The following is a 24,934-nucleotide window of genomic DNA, read 5'->3' as shown; positions in this document are numbered from 1 at the left end:
ATGATCCCTCACTCTGTGAAGTGACAGACCCACCTGGCTGCCCAAATGCGGGAGTCCCTCTAGATTCCTGCTTCTTTGCTACCCTCAATATTAAAAAATCACTAAATCCTATGGATTCTTTAATCTTTAATTGCCTTAGATCATTCAGTTATTTTAAAAACACCTCTTATAAGAATCATTGTACTAGCTGGCGTGCCTGGGTGGCTCAGTCACTTGTGTCTGACTTTTGATTTCTTCTCAGATTGTGATCTCACGATTCATGAGATGGACCCTGAGTCAGGCTCAGCACTGACAGTGTGAAGCCTGTTTGAAATTCTCTCCCTCCCTCTCTCTCTGCCCCTCTCCTGTTGCTCTCTTTGTTTCTCAAAATAAAAAGTAAACTTAAAAAAATCATTGAACTAGCCTTTTTTTTAATGTTTATTTATTTTCCAGAGAGAGAGTGTGAGCGAGGAAGGGCAGAGAGAGAGGGAGACACCGACTCCGAAGCAGGCTCCAGTCTCTGAGCTGCCAGTGCAGAGCCTGACACAGGGCTTGAACCATGGACCATGAGGTCATGACCTGACCCAAAGCCGGATGCTTAACCAACTGAGCCACCCAGGCACCCTTCATTGTAGTAGCTTTCTAGCAGATGTCTGCCTACCTTTTTGCCCTGTTGTCCATGATTTCCATGACCATCAATGCAGGCTGGGCATTCTCATGTACAACGCTGACCTTATTGCTCCCTCGCATGAATTCCACCATGATTTTCTATTGCATGCAACAAATTGTAAACAGTTTGCATCAGGTACAAATTCCTTCATTATCTGGTCCCTACCTCTTCAGTCTTTTCGCAAGAAACTGCTCCCCATCTGTTCTTCCTCCCCATGCCTTTTAGCCTTCAGCAATGCTAAACCGTTTGAAGTCATTAAAATATTACAATGTATGTCATACAATATTCAAGACACAGAGAATGTTCTCTATGTTCTCTCTGTCTTGAATGTTTTTATCCTCTCCTCTACCTAACAAATTTCTCAAACCAAATAAAAGATGTGTTATGTGATGAAGTATTCTGATATGCCCAGTGGTAAAAAGTTGCCTATCACATAGCAAATGAACTTTATATATAACTCAGTTATGAAAATTACCATGTTCTAGTGTCCATGCTTGTTCGTGTTTCTCTTACCCACTAAACTATGGCTTCCTTGATTACATAAGCATCATATCTTTTGTTTTCTTTGAATCTATGCAATCCTGCACAGGATTTGCTTGCTTTTTCACTCAACATCATTTTTCTGAATCATCCATATTGATTTGTTTAGCTGCAGTTGCTTATTTTGCATTCTGTGTAGTGTTCTACTAGTATTCCATTTTATGGATGCATTACAATATTTTCCCATTCTGCCATCAATGGAATTTTGTGTTGTTTCTAGTTATTTTTCAGGATTCTTATAGATAATGCTGTGGTGAAGTCTTGCTCATATCTCCAGGTGCACATGTGCAGGCTTTCTTCTAGAATATGTATCTGAAGGGAGAATTGCTGGATTGTAAATTGTGTGCCTTTTCAACTTTCCAGATAATGCAAATGTTTTCCAAAATGGTTTGCTAAAGTGTAGTTTTTTTCCAACACTATATTGGCCTGTCAAACTTTTATTGGCCTAGGCCAACGAAATGTAATGTTTGGGGTTATCTTTTCAATGGAAATCATTAGTGTCTTTGCCGGAAAAGATTTATTTGCATTATTTTCAACAAGAATCATTTCCATTGCTGTCATTTTCCCATAAATTCCCACACAAGTACATTTGCATTGCTATCAGTTTCCAATAAAGGCTACTTTTTCACAGTTGCAAAATAGTATGGTCAATAGAAAGTCAACCTGAGGTATACACCCCAATAAAGTCAGATAATCCTGAGAGATCTGCTAGCCAGGGATCTGCAAACTATAGCTGACTGGACAAATCCAGTAGTGGTCAGTAGCCTGCTTTTATGGAGCTCACAAGCTAAGATACTTTTTAAGGGGTTGTAAAAAAGAAAAAAAGAAGATATGCAACAGAAATATATGTGAACAGTCTAAAACATTAACTATCTGGCCCCTTGCAGAGCAAGTTTTCCTACTCTTATGCTAGCCAATGCCCCAAACTCTATTGAAAAGACAGCCAATAATATCATTTGCCCTTTACAAGGACAACTATTTTTTTCCTCCTGGAAGATTATACAAATTAATACTCTTCCCAGCGATGTGTAAGAAGTCACATTGAGTAAAACTTGGGTTTACATTGGAGTTTTAATTGGCAGTTACCTATTAATAAGATTGTGTATCTTCTTATATGCTATGGTTATTTTTATTTAGCCTTTGTTTTAATGTCTGTCTTTTATCGATTTGGAGGGATTGTCTGGCTTTCATTTGCAGTTCTTTATATATTCTAATAATTTCCACTTTAATATGTTGTAGATCTTTTCTAGTGCTTTGCTTTTTATTTTCTTTACAAAGGTTTTTGGCCAACAAATAGAATTTAATTTGTAAATTAAATTTAGCAATCTCTTTATATTTTGAACTTTTTGGGCTTTGAAACAATTCCTTATTGCAAGGTCATAAAGACATTCTCTAATATATACTGATAAAAAAAGAAAAAATAGGCCCCAAATTGAGTCACTTGTGCTAAGCCCCACTTCAGCAAACCAAGACTTAGTACCTAATGTAACTGCAGTTTTAACCTCTCCCAGGAATGTAATCTTAAACCAGTCAATCTGGTTTAAGGGATGGTGAAGTAATCCACCTGATAGACCCCTTTCTGTCCCCAAAGGAAGATGAGATAATCAACTCCTCCATTGTTCCCACCCCTTTGCCTATAAAAGTCTCCCATTTTGTTTGTATAGCTCTTTGAAACTCCTTTCCATTTGCCAGATGGGATGCTGCCTGATTCATGAATCATTGAATAAAGCCAATTAGATCTTCATATTTACTCAGCTGAATTTTTAAAAGCAGTTTTGGTGGCGGCGGTGGCGAACATAAGAAGCAAACTTCTGATAGCTTCAGAGAGGAAAAGAAAAACAGGAGTGGTAACCTGAGAACCCTTTGAGTTCAGTCTTGCTCGCCATTTCCGCCATTCGGCCATTTCAGAGGGCTGTGGGTAAGTTTCTCTGGATTCTAGGCTCCACTCTCTTTGTGAAGCTCCTGATCTAATTGAATTTCTAGTCAGTTCCCTATTTGATTAGAAACCCCAGGCCTTAATTCTGCCCCCAGATTCTACTTTGGGAACTGCTGGTAGTTTAGTCTGCAGTTCCACATTTGTTTGGAATTCTTCCCGAGATTCCATGTTGGGAAGCGCTGGTGGCAGCTGTATTTCCCAATTTGTTTGCAATCAGTCTGCAATCCCCATTCTTTGGGGTCCACCAGTTCAGTCCTCTCCCCAGTCCCTAGGTTTCACATTGGGAAATGCTGATTGGTTTGGAATGGATTGGATTCAATTTAAAAACTGGACCAGGTCCAAGATGAGACAGGTCAGACTTAAGAACTGGACTGGATATGGGATCAGACTGGGTCGAGGTTACGCTGAACTGGGTCCACTAAGTAAAGGCTATATTGCTTCTGGGAATCTTGGAAGATAAAAGGCCACAAAACGTGGTGGGCATGGGTTGAGCACTTAAAAGCTATTAGAGTGTTTGCCACCTAACTCTAAGAAGACTCCTGGGTTAGGATAAGTTGGTCTCAGAACAGGTTAGATTGACTCTAGGTCACCTGCCAACCTCAAGAAAATCTCTATGCGATGACGTTCACTCTAAAACATCACACAATCTCCACTCCAGTGGCACATCTTCCTTAGGTATTAGTTTGGCTCCAAGAGATCCAAAGGCTTAGCTGAAAAAGAATGGGATACTTAAATCTGCTTATTTGACATGTAATTGCTATGGTCCTGGAACTTATAAATATTTACAAAAATGAAAAAATCTTACCCTCAAACCCCCTAGAATTAGACAAGATCATTGTTTTGTGTCCTGAGAACTTAGTAACTGTCAGGTTGGGGTTCTTAAAATATGGCTGGACAGAAATGTGGGTTGAACTCCATTTGTGGTTAAGGGTCCTACAAAACTGCTGCCAGCCCTCAGGGAGGGAAATTACAATGGCCATTCTGAGGAATGTTCCAATTAGCTGAGATCATTTAAGAAGTGCACTTAAAAATTGTGTTCCCAAATTAAACAAACAGAATGAGATACCTATTTTAATAGGTAAGCTGAAGGCTTCAAAAACGCTTCAAGATTCTAAAATAGCTTCATTGCAAAAAAAAATCACACACACACAACACAAGAGGCACCTGAAATGAAAGATGGACGCAATTCCTACTTCTCCTCTCCTTCCTCCTTTATAGCATTCATTCTATCATTTATCCTCTCTCTACATTGTCTTTCCACTCTAAAGAGATTACAAGACCATGAGCGAAAGTCCACCAAGTCAGTGGCCTTACAGATAACCCTGAATCTACCGTCAACGGAGAACCTCCTTACGGACCCCTCCCAGAGTTGATGACACTCAGGAATTTTCTGGTAAACTGCTATATTATTCCCTTAAACAGCTAAGGGAAACTAAAATTACAGTTAAAGAAAACCCTTGGCAAATTCTGGTAGATACCGGAGCTATACCCTCTGCTTTAACCCCCACGCATAGCCTGTGGATGGAAAACTGGCAGAAGCCAGCTAAGGGTGAGGATACTCACCAGAGTCAGCTCTTCCAGATCTCTGTAGTACCTGATAAACAGAGAAAAATAAAATAGCTTTCGCACTCAATTCGTGAATGCCTCTTAAGTCCAAGGGGGTGTTCAGTATTGCCAGAAATATTTACTGTTTTCCCAGCAGAAATTGAAAGATATTTAAAAGGATTTTTTTTTTTAATTGTTGGCCAAACTGGAAGCTGATACTCAGAACCTGATAGGATTTTTTTTTTTTTTTTTTTTTTTTTTTTTTAAGGTCTTCTCCCCTAAGCTAAAATAAAACTAACTCTTACCTTCTTATCTGGGCCATCTCCCTGAAATGCAAACTTCAGGGAGGTAATTCTCTACAGAAAAAAAGAAAGAAAGAAAGAAAGAAAGAAAGAAAGAAAGAAAGAAAGAAAGAAAGAAAGAAAGAAAGAAAAGAAAGAGAAAGAGGCTTTAAAATACAAACTGCTATAGAAGCTCCCTTGTCCAAAATCTAGCCCACAGCTTCCATAAGATTTCTTGTTAAGGACAAGTGTGTGTTCTCCAATCCTTGGATGAAATGTTCAATATACTTATGGAAGAATGTTAGTATTGTTATTCAGATCTTCTGGGTTGTTACTAATTTGTTCACATGCTTTATCAAATATCAAGAAAAGTGTATTCAAATAATCCTTATCATGGGGGTGCCTGGGTGGCAGTGGGTTGAGCTTCCAACTTAGTCTCAGGTTATGATTTTGTGGTTTGTGAGTTCGAGCTCCATGTCAGGCTCTGTGCTGATAGCTCAGAGCCTGGAACCTGCTTCAGATTCTGTCTCTTTCTCTTTCTACCCCTCTTTGTCTCTCTCTCTCTCTCAAAAATAAATAAACATTAAAAAATATTTTTAATAAAAAATAAAATCATCCTTATCACGGTGAATTATCAATTTCTTTTTATAGTTCTGTTATTTTTTGCAATATATATTTAAAATTTATGGTACTGGATGTAATCACATTTAGAATTGTATTATCCTGCTGAACTGATGACTTTATTTGTTTTTTTTTGGTAAATTGAAGTCTGTTTTATCTGATTACAGTATTTCTGTACCAGTTGTCTTTTGGTTAATATTTGACATATGTTTATCCATCATTTTGCTTTCAACCATCCTATGTTCTTATATTTTAGATTTGTTTCCTAAATAGAAGAGAGCTGAATTTTGTCTATTTATTGCATTACAATCTTTGTTCTGTAACTGGAGAATTAAGTCCAATTATATTTATTGTAATTGATATATTTAGATTTATTTCTACCATGTTAATTTTGTACCGTATGTCTTTTCTAATGTTTCCTTTTTCTCTTTCCTTATTTTCCTTTAGATTTCCTTTTATTAATTCTAGTTTTTTTACCTCTCTGCAACATTTGACCTCATGCACTCAATTTCTCCTCATTGAATACTTACACTAGTAATTTTTACATGTATAATTAATTTAATAAAGTCTAAAATCATTATCATTATCTTCCTTTCCGACAACATAAATAAGCACTGTTAGAGTGCTTTGGCTCTAATCAAACTATCAAGTTATACACCGTTATTGTCTAATATTTTAGTCGATCTTTTTTATCCCCAGACTTTTCTTTAAATTCAAATTCCAGTTAGTTAGCATACAGTGTAATATTAGTTTCAGGTGTACAATTTAGTGATTCAGCATGTCCATACAACATCTGGTGCTCATCACAAGTGTACTCCTTAATCCCCATCACCTATTTCATCCATCCCTCCACCCCCCCCTCCTCTCTGGTAACCATCAGTTTGTTATCTACAGTTAAGAGTCTGTTTCTTGGTTTGCTTCTCTCTTTGTTTTCCCTATGCTCCTTTGTTTTGTTGCTTAATTCCACATATGAGTGAAATCATATGGTATTTGTCTTTTTTGACTGACTTATTTCACTTAGCATACTCTCTAGATCCATCCATGTTGTTACAAATGGCAAGATGTCATTCCTTTTTATCACTGAGTTAATATTCCAGCCAATGGACATTTGGGCTTTTTCCATAGTTTGTCTATTGTAGATAATGCTGCTATAAACTTTGGGATGCATGGGGGTGCCTGGGTGGCTCAGTTGGTTGAGTGTCCAACTTTGGCTCAGGTCATGATCTCACAGTTTGTGAGTTCAAGCCCTGCATCAGGCTCTGTGCTGACAGCTCAGAGCCTGGAGCCTGCTTCGGATTCTGTGTCTCCCTCTCTCTTTGCCCCTCCCCCATTCACACTCTGTCTCTCTCTCCTTCACAAATAAATAAACATTAAAAAAAATTTTAAAAAAATCACTGGGATGCATGTATCCCTTTGAATTAGTATTTTTGTAGTTTTTGGGTAAATACCTAGTAGTGCAATTGCTGGATTATAGAGTAGTTCTACTTTTAGCTTTAAAAAAAAAAAAAAAAACTTATTTATCTATTTTGAGACAGGGAGGGGCAAAGAGAGAGAGAGAGAGAGAGAGAGAGAGAGAGAGAATCCTAAGCAGGCTCCACACTGTCAGGACAGAGCTCAATGTAGGGCTCGATCCCATGAACTGAGAGATCATGACCTGAGCGGAGATCAAGAGTAGGACGCTTAACCGACTGAGCCACCCAAGTGCCCCTATTTTTAACTTTTTGAGTAAACTCCATGCTACTTTCCAGAGTAGCTGCACCAGTTTGCACTCCCACCAACAGTGCATAAGTGTTCCCTTTTCTCCACATCCTTGCCAACACCTGTCATTTCTTGTGTTGCTGATTTTAGCCATTCTGATAGGTGTGAGATGATATCCCATTGTAGTTTTGATTTGCATTTTCCTGATGATGAGTGATGCCGAACACCTTTTCATGTGTCTATTGGCCATCTGTATACCCAAACATTTTTTTAAGTCAATGTTTACTTAGATTTTCTTACATTGTTACTATATTCTTTCCTTATCACTCCTTTAAATAACTTATCTATCTAGTATTGATGCAGGCAGGCTGAGTCCAAGAACCCAGTCAAGAGGGTCCTTGGCTTCACGCAGGACACAAATCAAATGCAAGCTGGAGAAAATGAAAACAGAGTTTATTGAATAGGGCGAGTGATAGAGAATAGTAGACAGAATAACTGGGCGACCCCCAAAGAAAAGGAGAATGAGTCTCATCATTGCTTGGGGCTTGGGGTTTATCTTGGACAAAGGTGTAGGGGATGTATATCTTCAGGAATCTATGGTTGGGTCCAATCAGAGGTGAGTGTCAGGTGAACAATAGGTGTTATTCCATGAATTACTGAAGGTAGGGGTATTGATGCCAATATCAGCTGAGGTTTGTTTGAAGCTAATGTTCTGGAACATATTTGGGATCTGGTTCTTCTTAGGTGTTATCAGGTGTTTGAGGCCTAGGACAAAATTCAGAGAACAATTAACTTTCTTTTTCCCCCTTGAAGTGGGAACATAGCTTCTTTGGCTTATTCAGAGGTAAATATGGAATATGAATAAATGGAGCCTAGCAAAAAAACAGTAAAGATGGAGCCTTTCTAAAATGGTAAGCAAGGAATCATGGGAATCTACTCCTGAAATCAAGAACATACTATATACACTGTATGTTAGCTAACTTGACAATAAAAATTGTATTTAAAAAAATAATAAAATAAAAATTTGAAAATAAATAAATAAATAAATAAATAAATAAATAAATAAAATGGAGTCCTTTCAGCTTTCCTACTTCAGTATCATTTTGTTTTATACATGTATTCTCAGTAAGTTCCTTTAGTGAGAGCTAAGTGATAATAATTCTTTCAATTTTTGTTTGGTATAGTCTAGCTGGAACCACTTTACTACAAACTTTTAACTTGGGAATTTTCAGGCCACAGAATTCGTTTACATCCTAGCTAGCCCTACTGTCCATCTGATTATGATTCACCAGTAGCTTTTTGGTGTAAATTTACCTGCCAGAGTCAAGGCTGAAAAAAGCAAACATATTTAGGTTTGGGGTAGGGAGGGAAGGGGGGGAATGTGAATGGGGTTTGAGTTTTGTTTTTTTCTTTTTCTAGTTCACCTTTGCACTGCAGATGTTTCTTTTCAGTGGCCTCAGTTTTAGGTAGAAATCTCTGACTTGACTTTTCCCCTTGCTGTCTAAGAAGTCCCTGGCACTTACAAGTCCTGTTACAAATGCAACCGTAGGTTTGGTGAGGCTGCAGACGGGTAGCCACCCCAGGACAGCACCATCTTTAACACTTAGAAGACTTTCTGAATTCATGACTTTAATCTTGGCGTTTCCTTCACTTTCTTGCTGGCTCAGTGGTGCATTTAAAGGGCCTTTAAAAAATACTGTATCAAGCGTTTGTAAGTGTTGTGTACAGGGACAGCTTTTAAGGATCTACTCTGTAACTTGTCGGAACCAATGCATCATTCCACTGTTAATAACTTATGCATGGTAGCCAGGAGGACTACTTTCTGGTCCATCTCTATAACCCACTAAATTGCATGACCTTGTACAACCTCTATAAGTCTCAGGTTTTCTGAGTTTCCTAACCTGGGGACTCTTTCTTTATTAGATCCTTTAAAGGAGAAATCTTCTTAAACTTGTTTAACCTCCTTCTAGGAAGAGATTTAGCATTCCTGATGAAACCCTTAAATTTTGGTAAACTTTAATGAGATTAAGACTTGTGGGAAACACACCTTCTTGACTATCAGCTGAAAGACAGTCTAAAAACAACTTTAACTATACCTTTTTTCTTTTTCTGTATATTCTCTTTTCATTTTTCTTCCCCTCTAAAATACCCCTACCACTAAGAGTGGATCTTTGAATTGGCTTCCTGCAATGTTTTCCTCTTGCAACAAGACAGAACTAAAACTATGATATATGCTTATCACTGAATAGTCCGAAAAGTTCTCATTAACAAATCTTTAATTTTTAAAAGAATTTAAATGAATTACCTTTATTTTTAACTTCCAGCTATAAGTTTAGAGGCACTATACACAAACCAGATTGTCTTATTTTCTACTGGTAATTAGATATTCCTGAACTGCGAGGGTATTCTATTACCTTCCAAAAAGAACCTTTTTCTGTTTAAAATTTTTGTGCAAATTGGAAAACAAAATGTAGCTTGAAAAGTTTAAATGGAAATGTTAAGATCAGGCATGAACTTAAGTTGCATTTTCTGTTGGTATGCAAATTTGGGGATTATTCTGGCCAGGCACCCCCCCCCATATTCATTATTATGTTAATCAGAAGAAACATATTACATTTTTAATACATGGGGCTCCCTGTGAAGAAACTGAGGCCTGGCTACATGGGGAAAAAAAAAAAAAAAAAAAAAGACTTTTCTAACTGCTTGTAGTTCATTGTTGATTATGTAAGGTTGAAATAACATTTTGGTAATTTAGCTGAAAAGTAATAAAAATTAAGCACTAGAGTGTTAGAAGAACAAGATTTCTCACACAATGAATTTTAGTAAATCATGTACCTATGCTTCAGTCCTTTCTGTAAAATGAGGAGAACTGTAACTCAGCATTTGAATCAAAAATGAACTAGACTCAGGGGCTCCTGGCTGGCTCAGTTGGTAGAACTGATCTTGGGGTTTGTAAGTTCAATCCCCAATCCCCACATTGGGTGCAGAGATTACTTAAAAATCAGATCCTAAAAAAAATGAACTGGGTTCATATTCCAGTTGAAACAGTTCCCAGTAGTTTTAACTTGGCCAAGCTCCTTATGCTCATTTATGGGGCAATTACATCCATATTTTAGGGTTGTCATGAGGATTAAGTGGTGTGTAACACGTGAACCAGACAAGAGTAAAGCATAGAGATATGGAGAGAATTCTTTTGAAGCCTATATATTAGATTGATGTATATTAATCTAGTTATTTAATAATTATTTTAACTTCTTAAAAAATGTCTCTACATTGTATCCCACTTACTATTTCACTAGCAAGTATTACTATTTCTCCTTGCCTTTCAGGTCTACCACGTAAAGAATGTAAAATCTGTCAGTTACTTGATGTCAAAAACAGGTAATTGCGAGTTCAGGAAAAGTCACCTGTATTTCAGTATGACTTCCTCAGGGTGTGTGTGTGTGTCTGTGTTTGCAATGAGACATGATTTGAAAAAGGAAAAGGACACTGTTGAAGCTATGGCATTGAATAATTGAACTAAAAATCATGTAAGCAAAACAAAACCCCAAAACCCCCAAACCACACCAATATGGGAGGTCTAGTTCTTCTAAGCTCCTTGACACTTAGAGCTGCTGTAGGTAGCTTTTATAAAGAAATCGCCTTTGTGCAAAAAGTATTTTTTTTAAACTTCCTTGAGGGGGGGAATCGCATGTCTTACATGAGAATGCTGTGCTGCTACCTGGCTCCATGAAAACGAGAAGGGTCCAGACACATTATAGCCAATTTTAGAAGGCAGAGCAGACACACCTTCGCTTATTTTTCTGTGACTCTCTCGCTCCCGGTCCCCAAGCCTTTGGATATACACATCACTAGATTCCCAAGAGTCAGGAGGTGGGAGTGGGGAGTTTCAATACAGAATATAGCTCTTGATATCATTTTGGTCTGACCAAGAAAAAGAAAGGAAGAGAAGAAAGAGGAGAGAGGAGGAGAAAGACGGGAAGAAGGAAAAGGGAGAGGGGTCAAGAAAGAAAGGAAACAAAAAAGGGAAGGGACAGAACAAAACAAATAGGAAAGGAAGGAAGCTGGGATGGAGGGAGGAGAAGGAGAGCGAAAGAAGAATGTGAGAAGAGAATCATTTTGGTCTCAGGTTGACCAGGGAGAGCAACAGAACCTTCATCAGCACTACACATTCTCGAAGAGGCGATGCATTGTTTTCTTGAAAGCCCCGACGCTAAGCAATTCCAAGAATGTTTGGCAAAGCCCTTTTGGGAAGGGTGAGGTGGGGGGGCTTTCTCGCACGCACGCACACCCGGCCCCCACACACGATGTGACAGGGTTCGGGAGACCTAGCGGAAACCTTCAGGTCACCCAGGGAACTGCTCCTCTCGCTCGTCCTGCGGCGGGGGGGACGGGGGGGGAGGGTGAGAGCGCCGAGACGCGCGGGGCGCGGAGATGTGCAAGTGGCGAAGCTTGACCGCGCGCAGGCGGGAGCAGCCGCCCAACTCCCGGCGCGGAATCCGCTGAGAGGCCACGGTGAGTCCCTCCGGGTGCGGGTCCGAGGGATGCCCGGTTCCCCCTCGCTCCTCCGGCCCGGGCCGCCGCGGGGCCGGAACCTCCCCCGAGTCCGGCCTCGCTCGGCGCAGCCGCCGCCCGCCGCCCGGAGCCCGCGCCGCTCGGGGCGCGCTGGGGCGGACGCACGGACCGACCGGCGCTCGGCGGGGCTCCCCACGCCCGGCCCCGCGCGCTCATTGGTCGGGATGTGTCTGCTCAGCAGCCTCCAACTTCTCCCGAATCCCACTGGTGAGTCCTGGGAGAGCGAGCCCGCACCTGGGAGCTGGGGAGAAGGGTCCGAAGGGCGCGAGAGCACGGGCGGTGGGAGCCGGTGGGACGGGCACGGGGCGGGCACAGCCGACCGAGGGCAGCGGCCGCCCGGGAGGCGCACGGAGCAGGGGCAGCGGCTCGGCTCCGGCGCAATCGAGCGCCCGGGACCCCGCGGCCGTGGGCGAGGGAGGCGTGCCCTGGGAAGGTGCCGCATCTGGGACTCGAAGAGTGAGGGAAGGGGCGAAGAGGGTGACCTGGAGGAGGGGTCTGCGAGTGATGTGGGGTCGAGTCTTCGGGTTCATTTCCACAGCTCCCTGCAGCCTCTGCCTTGGGGAGTTATGTTTGGTTGCCGGGATCAGCGCTACCAAATTGCAGGGGGTCTGATCTGGGGGCTGGGAATTTGCCATTCCGCTGTACAGACACGGATTTTTTTTTTTTTTTTTAAGCAAGGTTTGTTTTCATTTTGGTTTCTATCGGATTTTCTCATTTGTAACTCACTTTTCTGTTTTTACTTTTCCTAACCTGAAGATCCTTTCATTACCCTAGCTCTTCATCTTGCCTTAACCTTAGCTTGCTATTATATAATTTATGCTGATAGCGTGCTTAAATCACAGAGGGTTGGTTGGCGGGAGCAGGGGGGAGTTCCTGGGTAGGTGAAAGTTTTCTTACCTCATTGGCCTCAGTGTATTTGTATTATTCGAAAATAAGGGTGATTGCAACCAAACGTTCCTCTTTAGCCACTTGATTGAGTCTGTTCCTCCCCCATAGGTGATGCAAATGGTAATTTTATTAAATTGGAAAGTAGTACCTGACGTGCAGTGTCAGCATTGGGGAGCTGCCAATCGGCAGGCCGGCTTTGGAGGCTTGCAGAGTCTTCACTCTTGCATTATTTCTGGGCCCCAGCACTTACAAAAATTTGTCCGGTACTTTCTTGAACTCGCTGCTGTGACTTCTGTTGAATAGCTGCACAGCATATGGGAGTGATGTGGTTGTTACTTTGTGTCCAGACCCCGGGAACACCTATACAGTAATGTCCTGGGAAAAAAGGAGATGGTTTCTCTCTTGACCTGTCTCTTCAGCCTTCGCAGCTACAGCCTAAATATGCAACCTGTCTCTCCTGCTTCCTGTGCCTCAGTTTCCATAACACAAGATTGTTTTAATAGTGTACCCTCAGGGACTTGCAGAAATGCTAATGTGGGAAAGTGCTGTGAAGATGAAAATCGCTTTGGTTTATAGACTTCCCTTTAACAAAGCAGTTATCCTGTAGGTTGATTTGACTCTATTCTCAACTGGTGTAAGAATTGCTGCTTTATATTGCTTTGGAATGCTGTTTCTACTCAAGCAAAATAATCATTCTTTTGGTAATGTTATTTAGCTGAAGTTGGCAGATTTCTTGTTGGGTTAGATCTCCTAATTCTCTGTTCTCTCCTCTGGAAGTGTCTCCTTTTTGGTTGAAACTTTCTGACCGTATCTCCAATTGAGATGTACTATTTTAAACATGTAGGTATTTTGGGGTGGGGGGCATATCCTGCTTTATATGGAACTATAAGTATCAACTTTATAATTTTTTTTGTATCCTTTTGCCCTCTTCCCTCCCTTCTCTAAAATGGGGTTGGGTGTAGTTGACTTGAATATTCCGTATCTAGGGGGTTGGTGATTCATCTTGGTGTTCAAGATTCTGGCTCCTGTTTTCTTATAGGAACATAGTGAATCCACCAGAAGTGTCTGGAAATGAATGGCAAAGTTAACCAGGAAGTTAAACTTGTATCATTTCTCCTTTTGCTCAGTGCTGTTCAAAATTGCTACTTAGGAGCAAAAGACAAAAAAAAAAAAAAAAAAATCAGCGTGTTTACAAGAGGGGCAGATGGAGGGTTTGCAGGTGATTCAAAGATGATATTCTTTTGATGCAGGTAAAAGGGCTAACAGCTGTAGTCACTGCCTTTATTTCCCTGTAACAATTTCTGCAGTCTTAGGTGCAGAACCATTAAAAGCCCAGCTGCCTCTGTACCCCAGTCTCAAGGGTAAGGAGAAGAAGTGAGGGAAAAGTAACCTAGACCGGAGAAAGACATGCCTGCCTACCAGTTTTCTGAAGTTGGAAGCCTGGTGGAGCCAAAGAGCACCTTTAATTTAACCCTGTGGCTATCCTGGTTCCTGGCCCTAAGTTTTACTACAGAAACTGATTGTTGTTTCTCAGAGAGAACTAAAATGAGAAGTGGATCAGGGTGCCTGGGTGGCTCAGTTGGTTGGGCGACCGACTTCGGCTCAGGTCATGATCTCACAGTTTGTGGGTTCGAGCCCCATGTTGGGCTCTGTGCTGACAGCTCAGTGCCTGGAGCTTATTTCAGATTTTGTGTCTCCCCCTCTCTCTGCTCCTCCCCTGCTCATGCTCCCTGTCTCTCGGTCTCTCAATAATAAATAAATGTTAAAAAAAATTTTTTTTAATGAGAAGTGGATCGTATTATTTCAGGGCAACTTGGCTAGATTGTCTTCTGAAATATTAGAGCAGGAAGACAAATGCTCATGAAAGGCAAATGTGATTAATATTCAGATGCTGTTTACGCCACTCTTGAATTCTTCTGGGGAAATTGGGAAAATTATTCTTTTTATTGTTTACCTCTCTGAATGGTGTCCAAGTATTAAATTTGGTCCCATCTTTTCTTTCCCCAATCACCATCCGTATTAAAACTCCAAGGGCCACGATCAATGCAATTCCATATCATAACCCCAGAGTCTGTGAGACTAAGCCAACATGAGTTACATAACCATTAAGTAAGACATTTTAACATTCAGGTACATTACATCCCACTTTTATTGAGCAGACACAGTTTTCATGGTCTAATAAACTATTTTTATTTGATAGTCTGTCCTTGGTTATAGCCTCCTGTAATCAAGAGGACAGCGTGCTTAAGACTTTGTATCCAGAACTCTAAAGTCCAGCTGTGGTTCACTTATTAATAACTCACTGGGGAGATTAAATTCCTAGCTATCAGTGGGATCTCCCAGTCCACACTTCAAATGTAGAATCCATTTTCTACTTTATCCTGTGCCTCAGTTTCCACAAAACATACCATCAGGCAAATTGTGGGTGTTCCACAAAGATCTTTAAGAGTATTTCTGAGGAGTCACTTCATCTAGGAACTAAGTTATATGCTTAATTTGTATAAAGTTATAAACAGCTAATCTGTTAGTTTATGATGCCCTTTTCTACAGTCATGCAGAAAAATTGAAGTTGGAGCTTTGGTGGATGGTCAATAAAGAACCACGAGGGCTCTAAAAGAAACTTAATGAAATTTAATATTTAGGCTTTCATCCCCTTAACTTCCCTCCCCCTTCCAAAAACTTCTGCAATAAGATCTAAAATAGCTTTTATTGTGTGATGATATGATATATTTTTATTTCAAACAGTGACCAAATGTGTTCTCTGTAAAGAACATTTACTAGTTTTGTAGTGGGGAAAGTTCCCTGAGTTTTATGTGCCTCGGTTTCCTAAAGTATAGAATTGGAATATTAATACCCACCTTACAAAGATTAAAATAATCCGCACAGGTAAAGCACTAAGAACTAGTGACTGACACACAGGAAGCACTCAATAAATGTCAGCTATTATTAGAAGTATTAATATTAATTTAAATATAAGTTAAGTAAGTATCTTAACAATTGTTACCCTGACCTGCAAGGAGAGTTTTTTAATGCATATATTTTTTTCTTCTTCAGTCGCACGAAGAAACAGTGATTAACAGCTATCTCTGGGTGTAAACCACTGACTTTTGGTTCACTGAGTGACCATCAGAATGTTGTCTAACCAGTTAATAGATACCCACATCAGCAGTAGCTGTAATTTTGAGCTTGTAAAAATAAAAGTTGTTTTTAAGACTAAAAATAAGGGGTGCCTGGGTGGCTCAGTCGGTTAAGCGTCCGACTGCGGTTCAGGTCATGATCTTGCAGTTCGTGAGTTCGAGCCCCGCGTCAGGCTCTGAGCTGTGCTGACAGCCTGCTTCAGATTCCGTGTCTCCCTCTCTCTCTGCCCCTCCCCTGCTCATGCTCTGTCCCTGTCTGTCTCAAAAATAAATAAAACATTAAAAAAAAAGACTAAAAATAAGCTATCACAAGTGTTTGTTCCTTTTTGTTTTTATCTGTATTCATGTTTCAAATTACTGCTTAGTCAAAACCTCAAAGTATTAGTCATTGATTTCCATGCTTATGAAGGAAACCATTGGAGCAAGATATAAAATTCACCTTTGACGTTGTCCAAAGTTCAGAAGGGTGAGTTTAAAACTTTGCTTTATGATGGTACAGCAATTATTTGCTTATGAACTGCCATAGGAATCTTATGTGAGTATTTAGCTAAGTCTTCTTGTCTAATTTTGTTTGGATCTTTACTGTTATTTAAAAAAAAAATTGTGACTGATCATGTCAAATTCATTGGCTCTATACTCTGTTTTCAGAATCAAAATTCTGACTTTCAACAACAGCAGAACTTGATTTCTTACCTAAAATGAATTAGTCATTTACTTTTATCTAGCCACATTAGCATTTGGAAAGTTGTACATTCATTTTCTCTTCTTTTTATCTATATATTAGTTTGTTGTTGGTAGTATTTAAAGACTTAACAAAAATTTTTTTTCCAGATTTTAGGTGATGGGCAAATCAGAAAGTCAGATGGATATAACTGATATCAACACTCCAAGGCCAAAGAAACAACGATGGACCTCACTGGAGATCAGTCTCTCCGTCCTTGTCCTGCTCCTTACCATCATCGCTGTGACGATGATCGCACTCTATGCAACCTATGATGGTGAGTGACTCCCACACCTGTGCACACAAAAATGCACAAGAGAGTGAAATCTTCATCTTACGCCTTTTTTGTCTACCAAGCGAATGTGTTATGGAGAGAGATACTTAAGGATGGTGGTATAAAGATTTCGTCATAAAATGTAACATCAATACGTCGAAACAGTTAACTCTGACTAAAGTACAATGTCTTTTATGTTTGAGCTAAGTTATTAATTGCCAAGTATATTTAGTGCACTCATGCTTATTTTATAAGGATTCTAGTGTATAATTTTATTTGATTAAAGTATACACCATTTTGTGGCTAGCTTCAATTAGTGAAATTTGTTGTGTCATTGAAATTCTAAAGGGCTTCACAGGAATCTAAGAGGTCTAATTTGAGTTTTAGCAGTTTTCACAATAAGGATTAGAAAAGATTGGTTCCTTAATAGGGGGAAAAAAAAGATTACCGTACTAAAACAACTGATTATTTCAATTTAGTAGATCTAGGGCTTAGTGAGTAGCAATGATACAATAAATTGTTTTTTTTCATAATAAAGTGTTTAAATTTAGGATTTACCTATTTTATTTCTTTATGTTCTTTCTAACTATTGGCAATGACATACAATACTCAGGTTTTAGTTCTTGCTTTAAGGAATTTATTATTTAATTGGCAGTTTTTAAAAGAACAGAATACAGGGAGAAATTACAAACCCGCATTGCAGATATTTATGCATATTCCCTTCTTTTTCTAGATGGCATTTGCAAGTCGTCAGACTGCATAAAATCAGGTAAGAAGATGGTTTTCAAATGGAATAGTTTTGCAAGTAACGTATTAACATTTAAAAATCAAATGCTAATAGACAAATATCTCTATATTTCCTTCGTGTATACTTTTATTTATTATAGATCATTTATTTATAGTCAAGGAAAATCCAAAAGTACTTAAGTACTAGATTGATTAGCTAGTTTATTCTAAAAAAGAATTTGCTCTTTCCAGCTCTGGAGTGTGTGGTAAGGGCGATAGAGGACTGTATCTCTAGCTTCCTGGAGTTTGCCAGGTAGTTGGAGAAAGACAACACACTGAAATGGCGAGAGCATCATATCATCATGTTGACTTCTCGATGCAGGTGATCAGAGGGGCATGAACTAAGAAGGGAGTGTTGTGTGGTCCGTAAAGCCTGTTGGAGAAGAGAGATTTGGGAGGGGCCTTGATATGGGCTAAGGGTTAGAAGTACAGGTATAGAAGAGGGAATTCCAAGTAAGGACAGAGAATAGGAATCAATCATGTTGTTGAGAAACAGTGAATATATAGGCTTGATAGATAGGGCCACGTGATGGAGAGCTTTGGAAATGTATGTGTTAGCTTTGATGTTGTAATGAAGGAGAAACGGATATTTTCCAGGACAGATCATTCAGTAAGGCAAAGCCGAAAGATGATTCTGGGAGTGCGGGGTTGGGTAGGTTCAGTGAAAAGTGATGAGCCAGAGAGGGTGGGCAGGTAGGGACTGTTGCTGTAATGGAGGGGTGCCTTGAGGAGCAGCTTAGAGTGGTATGAGAGAGCCCTGTGACCACATGAATGGAGAATTGGATGACTCAGTGTAACAGTATTGCTAAATGAAGAATATGAATGATCTGAAAATAATGCCAAGTTTTGGGGCACCTGGGTGGCTCAGTCAGGTAAGCGTCCGACTCTTGGTTTTGGCTTGGGTCATCATGGTTTGTAAGTTTGAGCCCCGCATCACCTCTGCACTGATGGTATGGAGCCTACTTGGGATTCTCTCTCTCTCTGCCCCTCCCTTGCCCTGTAAATAAATAAATAAACTTTAAAAAAAGAAAAAAAGAAAAAAAGAAAATGATCTGATCCCAAGTTTTAAAATCTACGGGACTCAGGAAAATGGTAACCATGTGCACAGAAATCGAGAGGTTTGGAGGTAAATTTGTTTAAGGGAGTGATGTGATTAATATGGATTTGGACAGGTTGGGTCTAAGCCAGGGGTTATGCACAAGTGGGTATAGATGGCAAGAGGGTAGAGATGGAGTGTAGGAAGATCTCTCGTGTGGGTCATTTGGGATCTGTCCAGGAGCGATAGGTGAAGCCTTGTGGGGTATTTGGGTTCTTAAAAGGAGATGAGCTACAAGGGCTGAACTTAAGAGGACATCAAAAGTTAGAGTACAAGGAAAAAAAAGTCAGAGAAGGGAACCGAGGAAGTGTGTGGAGTTATAAGCTGTCACATCAATTAGAGAGTGGTGAAAAAGAGGAGAGCATTTGACAAGAAGAAGGTGGTAGCTGGGTGCAACAGCCTGGGATATGAACACTATTTACCTCCTATCTCCTTTGTCAGGAGATTCTAGACCTCTTTTCTAATGTTCACATGTCTTCTAAGAAATAACCTGCCCCAAATGATTTTGAACCATTTCCTATTAGATGGTTTTATCTGGGTTTTTGTTATGCATTGACCTTTGCAAAATAATGATGAGAAAATATCTTGGGATTTTAGGTGATAGTTTAATGTTCTGAATGTTTGCCCTTTGCTCTTCTGTATATTACTTTTTGATGTTTTTATTGCTGTAGTTGCTCTGGATCTCATGTGCACTGACAGGACACCTGAGATATGATGTGGGTGACTGGAGGGAGGCCTGATTGGGACATTAGCCACTGGTTGCTCAACATACTAACAGTCACTTGCCCACCCAAGGGCTTTCCAGAAACAAAAGAAGTTTCTTTATTCCCCAGAAAATGGCTGCACAGATCCCTTGGCTGGGAGATGTCCAGGGGCACTGTGCCAGAGTTGGTATGTGCCCAAGTTGTCAAAGTTATCATTTGCTCATCCCCCACTTTTCTTTTATTATATGCTCATTCTTATCTTGTTTTGAGAAACTCCCACTTATGTATTGACCTCTAATTGTCTCCAAGTTTCTCTGTCCTTAATACACTTGACATGTCTTCTAAGTCTCTTAATCTCTAGGTTCTCTTTCACACTTAGTCTCTCATTCTCTTTCTCTTTAATTTTAATTTAATACAAAGAAATGGAATTAAAAAAAATGTTTTAATGTTCGTTTTTGAGAGACAGATAGACTCGAGCGGGAGAGGGGCAGAGAGAGGGAGACACAGAATCCAAAGCAGGCTCCAGGCTCTGAGCTGTCAGCATAGAGCCTGACATGGGGCTCAAACCCATGAACCACAAGATCATGACCTGAGCTGAAGTCAGATGCTTAACTGACTGAGCTACCTGGGTACCGTGAAGAAATGGAATTTTTTAACGAGGCAGACATAGAGAGGCTGGGCAGGCTCATCTAGTGGTACCTACCCCAATTAGCAATGTGATATCTGGAATTTGGAATCTTAGATGTGATTTACTGCTTAGGGATTGGACTTTGGCTTTTTTTTTCTTAAAGTGGTGTTTGGGAAATCTCAATTCATTAAGACATATTTAACATGTATCCTTTCATTGTAGCTTAGAAATCATACCAAATGTAAAACACCTTATAGAATTGTACCTTGGCAGGGAAATATATACAATGGAAATAGGGTCAGTGGTAAACAAAGTTGCTGAATAACTGTGATCTTCTTTATTTGGCTGTGTTTGTTTACAAGCTGTTAAAATACTTTCATATTGCTAGTTACTGTTCTTCCTGGGGGGAAAAATGAAGATGAAACTCACCCTTATGGGTACAGTATTCACACTCGTGCCCACTTACACACCCACAGTTCCCTGCTTGTTAGTCAACCTTTTCTGCCATAAAAGATACAACTACTGTTTTTAGCAGCTCAAATTGGGGCGCCTGGGTGGCTCAGTTGGTTAAGCATCTGACTCTTGATTTCGGCTCACGGTTTCGTGAGCTGGAGCCCCATGTGGGTTCTGTGCTGACAGCACGGAGCCTGCTTGAGTTCTCTCTCTTTCTCTACCCCTCCCCCACTTGCACTCTTTGTCTGTCTCAAAATAAATAAACTTAAAGTTGCTGCAAATTAACAAAATTCTAGGGGAATTCTTAGGCAGAAAAAAGTATTAAAGAAAAATGAATGAGCAGTGAATGGAAAGGAAAAGAAACATGGGGAAAAAAAGATGTTGAGAAGAATATAAGGTCTCCTACCAACAATTTCTAGATTGCTTTAAAAAGACTAGGAGAGGGGTGCCTGTGTGACTCAGTTGGTTAAACGTCCAACTTCAGTTCAGGTCATGATCTCACGGTTCATGGGTTTGAGCCCCGTGTCAGGCTTTGTTCTGACAGCTCAGAGCGTGTAGCCTGCTTTAGATTCTGTGTGTGTCTCTCTCTCTGCTCCTCCCCCACTCACACTCTGTGTCTCTCTCTCTCTCTCAAAAATAAATAAACATTGAAAAAATTTTTAAAAAAATGACTGGGAGAGGGGCTCCTGGGTGGCTCAGTCGGTTAAATGTCTGACTCTTGATTTTGGCTTAGATCATGATCTCATGGTTCATGACCTTGAGTCCAGCGTCGGGATCTGTGTTGATAACATGGAGCCTTCTTGGGATTCTCTCTCTCTCCCTCTCTCTCTCTGCCCCTCCCCCTGCTTGAAATCTCTCTTTCTCTCAAAATAAATAAATAAGCATTAAAATAGATACATACAAAGACTGGGAGAATTCATCCCTGAGCACAGAGATTGATAAGAATTGGAAAAGTAGGTATTGAGAGCCAAGGTGCTTACTTTAAGTAAAAGTTGGTTCTAACTTATGTCTTTCTCTTGATAGATGAGGATGTCATAGCAAGTGTACTTCTCTGATCCTTTCAAGTCAAGGGATAGATATCAGGTCATACGAAGGCAAAAATGTAGATCATCTTGAAATCTGTTTGGTGTTAGGTACTTTAAATCTGAGAATCTATGAGTTTTAATATTTATAACATACATAAATTATGTTTATAATACATACTTAAAGATAATTTACATGTATATGAAATGCACCAGTATGAAAGATTTTACCAACCTAAAATAAAAGAAACACTACTTAACAAATAACAAGTTAAGGTAGTGTTCAAAACCCTACTATTAAAGCATGAGTAATGTTATTCATCTCTTATTTACTATATAAGATTGTCAAAACATGGAGTTATAGAGCTTGCTTGTGATTTCTCAAACTTCTCCATATACATCTAAGTCCTGAAACTGGTTTCCATTGTATTGTAACCTTACTAGCTCTGAAGATTTCAAGGAATCACATGCTTTAAATCAGGGTTTCTCAGCTTCATCACTGTTGCCATTTTGGCCTGGATAATTCTTTGTCGGGGTGAGGAGGCCGTCCTGTGCATTAGAAGATGTTTAGCAACATCCCTGACCTCTTACCCACTAGATGTCTAGTACCATTCCCTTCCCAACTTGTGACAAACAAAAAATGTCTCCAGATACTGCCATTGTCCCCTTGGGACATCAGAGCCACCTCCAAGTAGGTACCACTGGCTTGAATGATCTCAAGAGATCATCCAGTGCTTTTCCCATTGTGGTAGGTAGAATAACCCCTCCCTAAAGATATCCACTTCCTATCCCTGGATCCTGCGAATATATTACCTTATATGGTGGTGGGGGGGAAGGACTTTGCAAATTTAACTTAAGAATCTTGAAATGGGGAGATTATCCTGAATTATTTGGATGGATTTATGTAATCATAAGCATGCTTATAAGGGGAAGGGAGCAGAAGGGTAGAATCAGAGAAAGGGATATGACCAAAGCAGTGCAGAAAGCAGAGGTTGGAATGATACAGCCCCAAGCCAAGAAATGTGTGCTGCCTCGAGAAGCTGGGAGGGGAAAGGAACGGTTCTCTCTTACAGCATCCAGACGGAGTACAGTGCTGGCAACCCTTCTTGGGACTGTATGACAGGAAATTTGTGCTGCTTTAAGCCATTACGTTTGTGGTAATTTGTTATAGCAGTGAGAGGGAACTTCTAATACACCCTCCATCATTCCTTTATTTTCAGACTATTGGTAAGGAATTAAAATATGCACATACATACATGCACAAGCGTTTCCCACCAAGCTGCTGCTTTATTACTAAATGGAGGTGTGTGATATAGAGTATGGGGAAGGAATATTAAATAGATTTACAGGGGAGTATAATAATAGAATATAGGAGAATTAGAATAGAATAGAATAGAATAGAAAGAGACGATAATAAAATAAAGTAATAATAGTTAACACTGAAGAGTTATTTGTCTGACACTATTATAAGCAGTTTATATGTATCGATACGTTTGATTCTTACAATGACCCTGTGAGGTAGGTACCATTATATCTTATTTTTATAAATGAACAAACTTGGCCTGGGATGCCAGCCCAGGTAGCCTGATTCTGGAGCTCGTAATGGTGACCATTCCTCCGTGTTGCCTTGAAGGAGACTAGGAGTCTATCAAACTTTTAATACCCAATGTCTTTACATTGTATGAAAGCAGATTGCCTCCCCTCCTGCTAGAACCTAATGCTAAGAGGCATAAGATGACTCTCGGAGAGTTGAAATAATTAAATCCAGACTGAGAAGGAAGAGAACAAATATCTCTCCACTCCAGAAAACAGCTATTTTACTGAGAACAGTGAGCAGCTTCATCAGTGATTTTAGTACATCAAATACAACTGCAATTGAGTGGTCTTAAAGAAGCAAATATTAACAGTGTTGTCTTAGACTCTTTGGGGGATGGAGAAGCCAAGTTAAGATACATGAGCAATACAATGCACAAGAGAGAGAGAAAGACTGTCTGTACAATTGTGCAGGTTGTATACTGCATAATCATGGTAGCCCGAGAGACACCGAGAGACAGGTTCATGGAGCATCAAGCCTTGGATAAAATCTCTCAGAACTATTCATTTCCTTTCCTTTAAATCTCTACTCACCAAGCAAACTTTTTTTTTTCCTACCAAGCAAACTTTTGATAAGTACTTAATTATTAATAGAAGGAAAGGAGGCATTCTGTTCACTTGAAAGATATATTCAGCATGATGAGATAATGTATTCATATTCAGAGTATGAACCTTCAAATTTCTGCTCATTTTTGTAAGGGTCAGATTCTGGTAATGCCCTAGGTGAAGTATCTTGGCACCAACTGGCCTTTTCCTGGCAGCAACAGGAAAAGGTCTCTCACTGTTGGCCACGGTCTCTCCTTTCTTGCCTGTTAACATCCCATGAAGCCTCCATGAAGAAAAATGGCACAACTAGATAAGTACAAGAAAGACTGCAGACTGACTCTTCAGGGCTACCGGGTGTGTAGCAACCTTTCGGAGTAGGAGATGAGGCTATTTTATTATGTAATTAAGTTTGAGAAAAATCCTTCGGGCTAGCAGGTATCTTAGTAGAAAGCTGGCTGAGACACACCTTTGTTCATGTAAATGTGGCATGTGGCAGTTTGCTTTGGGCAGCTTTCCCGACACCATTCTCCCGACTATTGTGTAGCAATACTTCCTTGAAAATTTCCCCGGTCAGAATTAGCATCTGTCAATCAAATCCTTTCCAAGAAGGGAATCAATTATGTGATAAAAACAAACATATGTAACATATTTTTCTTACCTTCTGGGTAGAATTTAAGCAGTGGTACACCATTATTTTATTTTTTTTCCTTAATGCATGGCCAAGGTATGGAAAACATAGATAAGTTGAATGAAATGGTTAAAGGGAAGGAAATTTAGCAATGCCTGGTAAGCTTATTTGGAATCCTAAGGTTTGTTTCACAGCTGTGAACATCACCTATATATAAAGGAGAGTGGATATAAACTCTGCTTTGGCTAGGACGAGGCCTCTGGCTTTACACTCACTTAACATTGCAGAGTGATAGGTATGGCTGTAGTTCAAGGGTCTTGCTTTGTTCTGTTCCTCAGCAAACTGTGGGGTGGCAAGTGCTTTCCAATAAGCCTTTGATATAATATGAAGATCAAGTTGATAATATTAGTAGATTATTTAAGGGAAATTGAAAAATAGAGAATTAAAAATTCATAAGGGGACAGTTCCCAAACCCTTGAATCCTGAAAGATTTCATTCTCTCCGGTTGTTCAGAAAAGGAGATACAGTAGAGTGGGGGGGGGGAAGGAACTAGTTTTTATCCTATGACTGACTGACTGAAAACCAGGATATATTCTCTCTATTCAACATACCC

General features: G+C 39.9%; 1 protein-coding gene across 6 annotated transcripts in view; it reads left to right on the top strand.

The window, feature by feature from the left end:
- Window positions 1–2,945: 2,945 nt before the first annotated feature.
- MME (membrane metalloendopeptidase) overlaps window positions 2,946–24,934 on the top strand; it is a 109,271-nt gene continuing 87,282 nt past the window's right edge. Inside the window, exons 1-3 of one of the 6 annotated variants that reach the window (XM_042955519.1) lie at window positions 2,946–3,107; window positions 16,702–16,868; window positions 17,599–17,634. In XM_042955519.1, the coding sequence (XP_042811453.1) occupies window positions 16,712–16,868; window positions 17,599–17,634 (193 nt within the window). In that variant the 5' untranslated portion in view covers window positions 2,946–3,107; window positions 16,702–16,711. The other 5 variants (XM_042955520.1, XM_042955518.1, XM_042955521.1 and 2 more) reach the window with 5 other exon arrangements.

This window comes from Panthera leo, chromosome C2, assembly GCF_018350215.1.
Source record: "Panthera leo isolate Ple1 chromosome C2, P.leo_Ple1_pat1.1, whole genome shotgun sequence".
Taxonomy (NCBI): domain Eukaryota; kingdom Metazoa; phylum Chordata; class Mammalia; order Carnivora; family Felidae; genus Panthera; species Panthera leo.
Note: the sequence above shows the minus strand (reverse complement) of the source record. Positions and strands in the feature narration are given on the sequence as shown.